The sequence below is a fragment of the Stegostoma tigrinum genome, chromosome 6 (assembly GCF_030684315.1).
Source record: "Stegostoma tigrinum isolate sSteTig4 chromosome 6, sSteTig4.hap1, whole genome shotgun sequence".
NCBI classification, from domain to species: domain Eukaryota; kingdom Metazoa; phylum Chordata; class Chondrichthyes; order Orectolobiformes; family Stegostomatidae; genus Stegostoma; species Stegostoma tigrinum.
The window spans coordinates 88,261,008-88,271,428 of record NC_081359.1 but is presented as its reverse complement, the minus strand read 5'-3'; the positions used below and the strand labels follow the sequence as shown (position 1 = coordinate 88,271,428).

The 10,421-nt window shown below is 41.0% G+C and overlaps 1 protein-coding gene across 4 annotated transcripts in view; it reads left to right on the top strand.

Annotated features, from left to right (window-relative positions):
• Positions 1-2,645: 2,645 nt before the first annotated feature.
• Positions 2,646-10,421, top strand: part of tpte (transmembrane phosphatase with tensin homology) — a 66,067-nt gene continuing 58,291 nt past the window's right edge. For 3 of the 4 annotated variants that reach the window (XM_059646937.1, XM_059646936.1, XM_059646933.1), the window contains exons 1-2: positions 3,223-3,330; positions 7,722-7,804. In XM_059646937.1, the coding sequence (XP_059502920.1) occupies positions 7,764-7,804 (41 nt within the window). In that variant the 5' untranslated portion in view covers positions 3,223-3,330; positions 7,722-7,763. Of the gene's footprint in view, positions 2,810-3,222; positions 3,331-7,721; positions 7,805-10,421 lie in introns of those variants that run through there. The other variant, XM_059646934.1, reaches the window with a different exon arrangement.

Here is a 10,421-nt window from a genome sequence, read left to right as displayed (position 1 = left end):
TACCAGTGCCAATGGGGTGCAAGGTACGTCAATGCAGCGATGACCTGATTAGATCAGACAGCAAGCTCCAGCAAGCTGGTAATGAAAGGCAGACACAAACTGTACTCAACTATCCCAATTTGTAATATCAAAAATAGAAGACAGTCAGTTGTTAGCTGTGATTCTGCAGTTTGGCAACACTTGCTGAACGGTCCCGAGTGCTACTAACCAATTCAGAACAATTCGTCTAACTCTTAAAGTAACTCATTTATATACTTGCTGGGAGTGCCATTTATTCATACTTTCCTCTAAACAATCAAAATAAATTTAAGTCTTGCATCTTTTTGAAAACTTGGGCATTTGAGGAGCCTACTATTCTGTTTTCTCCATGGCAATACCTCAACCAATAAAAGTGGAGTTGACCACCAATCAGTGCCATTTTCACCTGAAGTATAAATCCTCACCATCCTATAGGTTTGTTGGTTGGAAAACTTAACATTCGATTAAATTAATTATTGGATTTTTGTTATTAAGCGACATTTCTGCACTAAGTACCATATGAATTTTTCAAAACGTCTTATAAACTGATAACAAATAGGGCCTTCAGGTATAGAAAAAAAACGAATAGTGACGGGCCTCAATAATTCCCCCCCTTGCCTGCAGGCTCTACCTCAGGAGACGCGCGACTTTACTGGTGCTCTCATCGTTGGATCAAGTACGGCCTGATAGTTCTAATTTAGCAGCCCATGCTGAGAAGTCTACTAAATTCTGTTTAATCTCTTCCCAACCGATAAGTTTGTACTTCTTCTCTATCGCAGCTCTTCTTATTGTGTCTGATTCAATTCCGTTCAAACTGTTCCCGTGAAAGGTGAGTTTGTCACTCTGTCACTGGTATGGATTGACCACGACTGTTACAGAACATTACAATTCTGTGTCGATGCAGTTTTTGTTTTCTCTGTTTAAGTGCTGTGCTCCCTTTTCTTACCCTCTTTTTTTGTTTTTAAGAACAAATCTTCCATGGACCCTAAGGAAGCTGGACTGAGGAAGAATGGATTCGACAAAAGCGAAAAGTGCCCTAAAATGGAAGATTACGAACAAATAGGCAATATTGCGCGGCTAAAGATGATGTGGGCTAGATGGAAGGTAAGAATACTGTTATGTGTCTTTTTCCGTCTTGTGAACTAATTGAGAAGAAGCGAGAAATAAATTACCATCTGTTTATCTTTTGGGGGGAAATGCTTTTTGTAAAGATAGCTGCAACTCCTGCCGAGAATTTGTTTTTATAAATGAAATAAGTGTGAAACCAATATTGTTTTAAGCTAGGAACTATGTGTGACTTTGAAGTTTTTTTTTAGAAGGTCGGATTTTTTTACATGAAGTATTGGGAGCAAAAACCTTTCCATCTGTCTGTCTATCTCTCTCTCCATCCACCCACCGTTACACGGCCAACAACTGTTAAGGTTTAAGACCAGTGGGAGGGGCAGTGAAATAAAAAGTTGCCAATTGGCCTATTCTTTATCAAATAGCAAACCTTCAACTACTGTATATCCATACCCAAGCTGTAAAATCTCTGGAAATAAGAACCTTGTGCAGTCACACGTCAGCTACAGACTGCAGTTTAAAATGTAAACTAACTTTTTTTTTGAATGATACTGTCTCATTTATAAATTTCCCAATGTGAATGTTTAAATTACTTTGGCATGATGAGGGATCTATTGGTTCAAAGAAATAGGACTTTATTTGCTACTCTCTTGGGATGTGGGCACTGCAAGCTGGGCTAACATTTATTGTCCCTCTCTAAGTGCCCTGGGGAAAGTGGTGCCCATGTGCTGGAGGTAGAACTAACCCAAGGGAATTGAAGGAACGGTGTCATGTTTCCAAATCAGGATGCGAGTGGCTTGTGGGTATTTACAGGTGGTATTCCTATTGTTCTGACCTTGTGCTTCTCTGAGGTGGTTACAAGTTTGGAAGGTACAGCTAAGGGAGAATTGGTGACTTTCTGCAGTGCAGTACACACAGTTGCTGCTGATTTGGTGGTGGAGGGAGTGGATGTGATGCCAATCAAATGGCCTACTTCATCCTTGATAGTCTCCAGTTTCTTGAGTGTTCTTGGAGTTGCACTCACCGAGACAAGTGGGAGGTATTCTAATCACAAGTCAGGAATGTGTCTTGTAGATGGGTCCATAGGCTTTGGAGCCAGGAGGTGAGCTACCTACTACAGGATTTTTAATCTGACCTGCTGTTGTAACTACACTACTTGTGTGGCCTCTGGTCTATGGTCACCCTGAGGATGTTGGTAGTGGGAGGTTCCGTGATAATCTCTGCCTCAAAGATATTCAATGATGCCATTTAGTAATCCACTCACCCCTCCAGAAAATGACTCTACTCTCTTTTAATTTTGATCTTTATTACGCTATCCCCTTGTGATGGGTTCAAATGACAACTTTATTACTACAAATGGATAACTGACTTTTTCTATTAGTTTCTGTCATGTTTTACATTATAACTTTTTTTAAAATCCAAGTTGATTATCAGGCTTGAGTGCTCTTCTGGCTGGAGGGAGTTGATACTGGATTTTTGCGAAGTAGCACATGGAGCATTATACTAATGGGGAAGATAATGACTGTAATTGGGTGAGGCATTAAATTACAATAGCTAGTGTTGAATCTCTGCATCGTATTTAATTCTGAGCTCCGCTTCTGTTTCACCATCCTCTGCGTGATAAGGGCTACCTGCTTCTACCACCTGTAAACTTGCCTGTGTTCGTCTCTGTCTCCACCTATTCGGGGTTGATGGAAAGTGCTCCTAAAAACTTGCACTGCTGTTTCTGGTGAGGAAATGCTGCTTGTCAAGTATTGAAGTTAGTTAAGTGGTTAAATTCTGTACCACATTATGCAGTTGAAAAAGTGCTTTTTTTGTTTGTTTCATTTATCTCTGGTTGGCTGGGAGGGCACGATGAAGAAAAATCATTCTCTAACCAACTAAAACTCCTGTGCTTTCCTTAAAGGAAACAAACTGTTAAAGGGAATTCTTTCTCTATAGGGAGGAAATCAGTTTTTAAAAAAATCATGACTAGGCAGCTGTTAAAGGAAGTTTTTTTAGAAACTGCTATGTCTGCAATCCTTAGAAAAACAGGGCTTGTTTATAAAAGTGTGCTGTGAGACTTTTATTCCCAACCTTTGTCCTGTTAAAGTGCTGATACATTCACAAATCCTATTTCATTTTTCCATTGGTTTAATAATGGCTAGTCATTGAGTCTCTACTCTTTATGCATATTTTAAGATTATGAAATTTGTGGTTTTGCTTGAATATTAGCATAAACTCAGGACCATTGAAAGCACTTAAAATTAGGTAAGATACTGAATCCTTTGTTTGTTTCTTCACTGTAGCTGATATTTTACAGCTGCTAACTTGCCTGTTTTGTTTTGGTAGATCTGACCTGTTACTGAATTATTTTAATTCAAGAAGTGGAGGATGGTATGCGTGTGAATATTTGCTGGAGAAAAATCTATTAGCTTGTCAGGGAGTAATAGAAACAAGAAGATGATTTCTTAAAATCCTGCTCACGTTGTAGCAGTTTTTTTGTAGCCTTTGAGATTCATAACATGAAGTTTAACACTTGCATTTTGAAAAATATTTTGTTATTCTTGCTTTGTCCTAGATAGGGGATGATAATAATAACTAATGTGATTTGGTGTGGATGCTAATTGGATCATTCTTCTACAGCACACTGATGTGCTAATGCAAAACCAATAGTTGTGCCCTCAGGTCATGACAATTTGTTACACATTGTTAGTAATGACCTGAGCCTCTGGCTGAAGCATTGGTTTTGTTTTAACAATGTAACTTTATTGTTTTAAGCTTGTTTTGGTCTCCTTATGTGAAGTTCTGAGGAAAATGTTCAGAGTCTTATACATTTTATTTCTGCTACATGTTATTTGTGTGCGGGGGGTGGGGGGGATGTTAGTTGAATTATCTCTAATTTCTTTTCAAATAAAGAAAACAGCTTTCAATAAAAGCTACTTCTTGCTGTCACAGGGATAGAGTTTAACCTGGGGTGCTTTCTCCTTTGGTGTTAAAATCAATGTGGCAGAAGTAGGCCTCTCAGTGCCTTGATCCCACTGTGCAATTCAGTATGATAATGGTTAATTACTCCACAATACCACCATCCCTCGTAATCTCTCAACCCATTGTTATCAAGACTGCCTCTACCTCTGCCTTAGATGTATTCAAGGACTCCTGCTTCCATCACCTTTCCGATGTCCTCTGAGAAAATATTTCACTTTTTTCTGTCATAATGAGCAGTCCCATTTTCCCTTTTAAATGCAATCACTCGCTAGTTCTAGGCCCCCTCTTGAGGAAATATCCTCTCTACATTTACCCCGTCAGGACCTCAGAGGCCTTATTTTCGGTCAGGCCATCTCTTACCTTTTTTAACCAAAGTCTGATAAGACAAGGTAATAAAATGTGAGGCTGGATGAACACAGCAGGCCAAGCAGCATCTCAGGAGCACAAAAGCTGACGTTTCGGGCCTAGACCCTTCATCAGAGAGCCTCTCTGATGAAGGGTCTAGGCCCGAAACGTCAGCTTTTGTGCTCCTGAGATGCTGCTTGGCCTGCTGTGTTCATCCAGCCTCACATTTTATTATCTTGGAATCTCCAGCATCTGCAGTTCCCATTATCTCTGATAAGACAAGGTACCTGTTCCAGGTAATAATCTAGGAAACCTTCTCTGATCTGCTTTCAATGTGTTTATATCTTTCCATAAGTAAGACCAGTATTGAAGGTAGGCATCCTTGGAAGGGGCTTCACATAACAGCAGTTGGAGATGAAGAGGCCTCCTATCCTCCATCGACCTCTTCATCTCCAACTGCTGTTGCGGGAAGCCAGAGCAATATTAACTCTAGTTGTGGTCTCACCATTGCGCTGTCAAGTACCTTCTGTATTAAATTCCCCTTAAATTCTAACATTCTAGTTGTTTTTAACAATTACTTGCTGTACCTGTATACTAAAGTTTGTGATTTCATGCACTTAGGTCACTTAAATCCCTCTGCATCTGAGTGTTACAGTCTCTGTAACCATTTTTAGTTTTAAAGATAATATGCTTTCTTCTTCTATAACAAAGTGTGAAGCTGGATGAACACAGCAGGCCAAGCAGCATCTCAGGAGCACAAAAGTTGACATTTTGGGCCTAGACCCTTCATCAGAGAGGTTCTCTGAAGGGCCTAGGCCCGAAACGTCAGCTGTTCTGCTCCTGAGATGCTGCTTGGCCTGCTGTGTTCATCCAGCCTCACACTTTATTATCTTGGATTCTCCAGCATCCGCAGTTCCCATTATCTCTGCTTCCTTCTTCTGTTCCTTGCCCAAAATGGCCATTTTGATATTTTCCCACATGATCCTCCACTTGTTGGATTTTTACTTGCTCACCAGCATATAGCTAGGTTATGTTCCCTGCACAAATTGTTTTTCCACCCTATCTTTTATGATCAGCAAATTTTGCAGCCGTACCTTTTTGGTTCCTTCACCCATGTCATCTTGGATTATAAAACATGAGGGCCTAGCAGCAATTACTGTAGCATAGACTCATTAAATGTTGCCAACTAGAAAATGATCCATTATGGTAATTTCTGTTCGCAAGTTAATCTTCTATTCAAGCCTTGTGGCACTATGTTGAATGCCTTCTGGAAATCCAAGTGCATCCTACTACTGCAAAGATCTGTAGTTTCTGGTTAAACATGATTTTGAAAAATGATATTTACTGCTTCATTACCTTTGCTCTCTAAGTGCCCTGTTGTAATGTCTTTAATAGCTTCTAACACCTTCGGTGTGCTTTGATATTAAGCTAACCGGCCTGTAGTTTCCTGCTTTGTCTCCTTTCTCGTTTGAGGAAGTAAATTACATTTACAGTCTTTTCTCTTGTTTCCAAATTTTATTTGAACCTCTCAATCTAGGAAATTCTGCAAAACTAAAACCAATACATCAGCTATCTCTCCTGTCGTACAAGACAGAAACCTTTAGCCCACACTGACCAAGTTTCCTAAATGGATCCAGTCCAATTTGGCCCATATCTCTTAAACCTTTCTTATCCACAGAGCTGTCCAAATGTCTTCTAATTGTTTGTAATTGTACGTTCCTCTACCACTTCGTCTCGCAGCTTGTTCCATTTACTTGCCATTCTCAGTTTGGGGGTAAAAATTGCACCTGTGGTCCTTTTGTAAGTCTTTCTCCACGGTCCTTAAAAATATGCCCTCTAGATTTGGACACCCCTAGTTTGGAAAAGACCGTGGCTCTTAGGATACGTGCCTTTATTAGCTGAGGCTGCAAATACAAGTGTAGAAAGAATGCACTAGAGCTAAATAAAATACTGAATCTGCCAGAGCTTCAGTTCTGGTCACCACCTCCCTGAGGAAGAGTGATTGCACTAGGGGTGGCCTGGAGGAGATTTACCAGGATGCTGCCTGGGCTGGAGGGAATAAGATATGAGGAATAGTTTGGACAGGCTTGGATTGTTTTCCTTGGAGCAGTGAAATGTGAGGAGGGTAGGGAGTGGTGGTGGTACTTGAAGTGTGTATTTAAGAAGGTACAAATTTGCTGCTGTGTAGCTGAGACCCCTCCCCTTTCTTTTAGTTATCTGAAAAAACATTTGTGTTTTTGATTTGTACTTCAGCCTTGCCCTCCTGTCTTTTGCACACCTGTTGTGGAGGGCTGTGGGCACGTTGGAGGGCCTCCTCGTGGCTTCGTTCCTGGGCCTGGCCATTAACAGGTCCTGGCAATGGGTTGTGGCAGGGGAATGGCATCTCTGCTGTCTGTCTGCCCCTCCTCTATGGTTATGTTTATGCCCTGGTGTCATTGGGGAAGGAGCACAGTGTCCATCAATCTCTTTAGAGAGAGGTGGGCACCACAGGGGATACAGTGCTTTATTTCTTGCATTGCCCATGGTGGGCTTTGCATTGTAAATACTCAGTTGGATGTATGAATGTTTTTATTGGTAGTGGTTAGTAGTATTTCTTTTTTTAAAAAAAACTCTCAAATTCCATTAGTAGAAGCATCAGTAACAAGGGAATATAGCCTTTTAAAGTAAGATGTAGAAGGTTAAGAAAAGCGTTTTCATTTTAGAGGGTGTGGGACTCCACTCACTGCCTGAACTCTCAACATTATAAGCAATATTTAAATAATTTTGTGCATTGCCTTTAGACTCTGGACTATGGACTATGAGCTGGTCAATGGGATCAGTGTAGTCAGATCTTTGCTGACCACAGACTTGATGGGCTAAATTGCTGCCTTCAGTACTGTAAGCATCTAAGCAATGAAAACTTCTATTTTCTAGTTTATATTTCCAAATAAAATGTGCAGTTCTTGTAACAAAATGGTTATTCAACTTGCCTCTGCCACCACCATCATTGACTGATTGCAAACTGCAATGTGCATGTAAAAATGCCTGTTGCCACAGTAACTCAAATGATCAGTAAAGCACTGTACCATTACTTTGTTTGGTGCTGGATATTTTTATTTGGTTTTGAATGCAGCTTACTCTTTTTTTTTGTAAATCGAGTGCAAAACAGAATTAATATTGTGTAAAGAAATGATGGAAAATACAGCAATTTGGGACATTGAGGGATGGTTAGTCAAATCAGATGAGGTTTCTCATAACAAAATGTTGGTCTTTTCAGACTTGCATTGTATTTCCGTTTTTTTTTGTTGGTCACACACTTTTCTTTAACTCTGCTTTTTTTTTATGCCCAGGGTATTGATTATGAAAATATCAAACCAGGACTGAATGACCACATGTCAGCTGTCGGATACAGTGCTGGATTTGATGCTGATGGGTGAGTGAGAGCTGAAATGCGCTTGGTACCAGAGAAGCTTGAAGGTGGACAGTGACTTTTTTGTTTTACTCTTGGAATTTGAGAACATGACTATCAATTTATACACAATCTCTGTACTTAAGGCTGATTTTTTTTTTTCAAAATTCAGTAACTTCAGTTCTTCAAATAAGGTTTTAGCTTTGATTTTTCAGAATCTTGGCTTCCTAGAAATTCAAATTTCCTTGTGTTTTGGTACTCCAGTGTGGCTTTCCACAGGAGTCAGTGTCAGAGTATTTCCGTTGGCACTTAAACCTAAGAAATGCACACTTTTAAAAAAAAAATGTTTGGAATACGTCATCTACTCCTATTTTGTTTAGTCTGTTGTCATATTCTTGGCTTTCTTAATCAGTTTTTTGACCTTCCTATTTGCAAGAGGAATCCACTTGCATAATTTTTAAAATTATAAAGTACAACAATACAATATAGCGCACGAACAATCTCTTCAGCCCACCAAGCCTGTGTCAATTCCTAAACTTTATTTACACCTGCTGTTTAGTGCTCATAAGCAGTTTCTATCCTTCTATTCACCTCCTGTTCATGTCTTTCAAGATATATCTTAAATGTTACTAACATGCCAGTTTCCACTAATCCCATTGGCAGCGTGTCCCAGACACCCACCACTCCTTGTCTGAAAAATTTTCCCTGCACGTCTTGCCTATAATCTTCCCCTCTCACCTTTTTGAAGCTGTGTCCACTTGTAGTTGGCACCTCTGCCCTTGCAGGGGGGAAAAGCCTCTGACGCTCCATCCTATCTATGCCTCTCCATAATTTTGTAGACTTTATCAGGTCACCCCTCAGCATCTGTCTTTCCAGTGAAAATAATCTGAGTTGAATCAACTTCACTGAAAGCCCTAGCAAAACCTCATAACTAAAGTCTCTGGACCAGGCAACATCCTGGTAAACCTTCTCTGCACCATCTCCAAAGCATCCACGTCCTTTTGGTAGTATGGCAACCAGAATGGCATTCAATATTCCACATGTGGCTGAACTAAAGTTTTATACAGCTGTAGCATAACTTGCCAACTTGTATACTTGATACCCTGGCTGATGAAGGCAAGTGTGTTTGTATGCTGCCTTACCCACTTTATCCACTTTGGTTTCTACTTTCAGGGATCTGGGGATCAGTATGCCCAGATCCCTTTTGTTGTCAGTGCTCCTAAGGTTCTGCTGTTTTATTGTTTATTTTGCACCTGAATTTTATCTTACAAAATGCACCACCTCTCATTCATCCACATTAAACTCTATCTGCCAGTTTTCTGTCCAAATCTGATGTATCTATAATCTTGCTGTATCCTTTGACAATCCTCTTACCTATATGAAACTCTACCAATTTTGGTGCCATCCACAAAGATGCATATTACAAACAACAAAGGTCCCAGTATTTATTGTTGTGGAACACCACGTTAGTGTGCCAGATTTTGGCTATTTTTCTTGTGCAAAAGACCTTGTAGGTTAATGCTTTTTGTACTAGATCATCACAGTTTTCCTGCATTTTTTTAAACTTGTGCGATTGTTAATTCATAAATTTCACTTTTTTTTTTCCAGTTGAGAGCACCAGAGCAATTTTAATGTTTACAGGATCTGCTGTGCTGAATACTAGCACAGCACAGGTTGTTGTTGTTGTCTTCTCTTAACCAGCATCACCATCGCATTGCTGCCCCCACCCCCGCTCCACCCTTCTCCTTGAAGCGCACTTCTGCTTATGCTTCCAAAAACTTCCATTCCCTGATAGCCCTCCGCAGTGTCTTCTCTGCCAGCTGGGGATCTGATTCTACACAAAATAACAAATTCAGCTGGTGCCTTTTATAGGTTTTATGTGCATGACTTTGTCATTACCAGTTTTGTCAGGAAAGAGGTGAGGTAGGGAGGGAGACAAATGACTAATTGCTTGAGACACAGTCGGAACTGCAAATGCTGGAGAATCTGAGATAACAGGGTGTAGAGCTGGATGAATGCAGCAGCGGAGAAGCAGGAAGGCTGATGGTCTAGGCCCAAAACCTTCAGAAATAGGGGAGGGGATGGGGGTTCTGAATTAAATAGGGAGAGAGCGGGAGGTGGATCGAAGATGGATAAAGGAGAAGATAGGTGGAGAGGAGACTGGGTCAGAGGTGGTGATGGAGCCAGTAAAGGTGAGTGTAGGTGGGGAGTTAGGGAGGGGATAGGCCAGTCCAGGGAGGAAGGACAGGTCAAGGTGGGGGGTGCTGAGGTTAATAGATAAGAGATGGGGGTGGGGCTTGGGGTGGGAGGAGGGGATAGGTGGAAGGAAGGACAGGTTAGGGAGGTGGGGACGAGCTGGGCTGGTTTTGGGATGCATTTGGGGGAGGGGAGATTTTGAAGCTTGTGAAGTCCACATTGAGATCATTGGGTTGCAGCGCTCCCAAGCGGAATAGGAGTTGGTGTTCCTGAAACCTTCGGGTGGTATCGTTGTAGCACTGCAGGAGGCCCAGGATGCACATGTTCCCTGAGGAAGGGGAGGGGGAGTTGAAATGGCTTGTGACTGGGAGGTGCAGTTGTTTAGTGTGAACTGAGCAAAGGTGTTCTGCAAAACGGTCCCTAAGCCTCTGCCTCATTTTCCCAA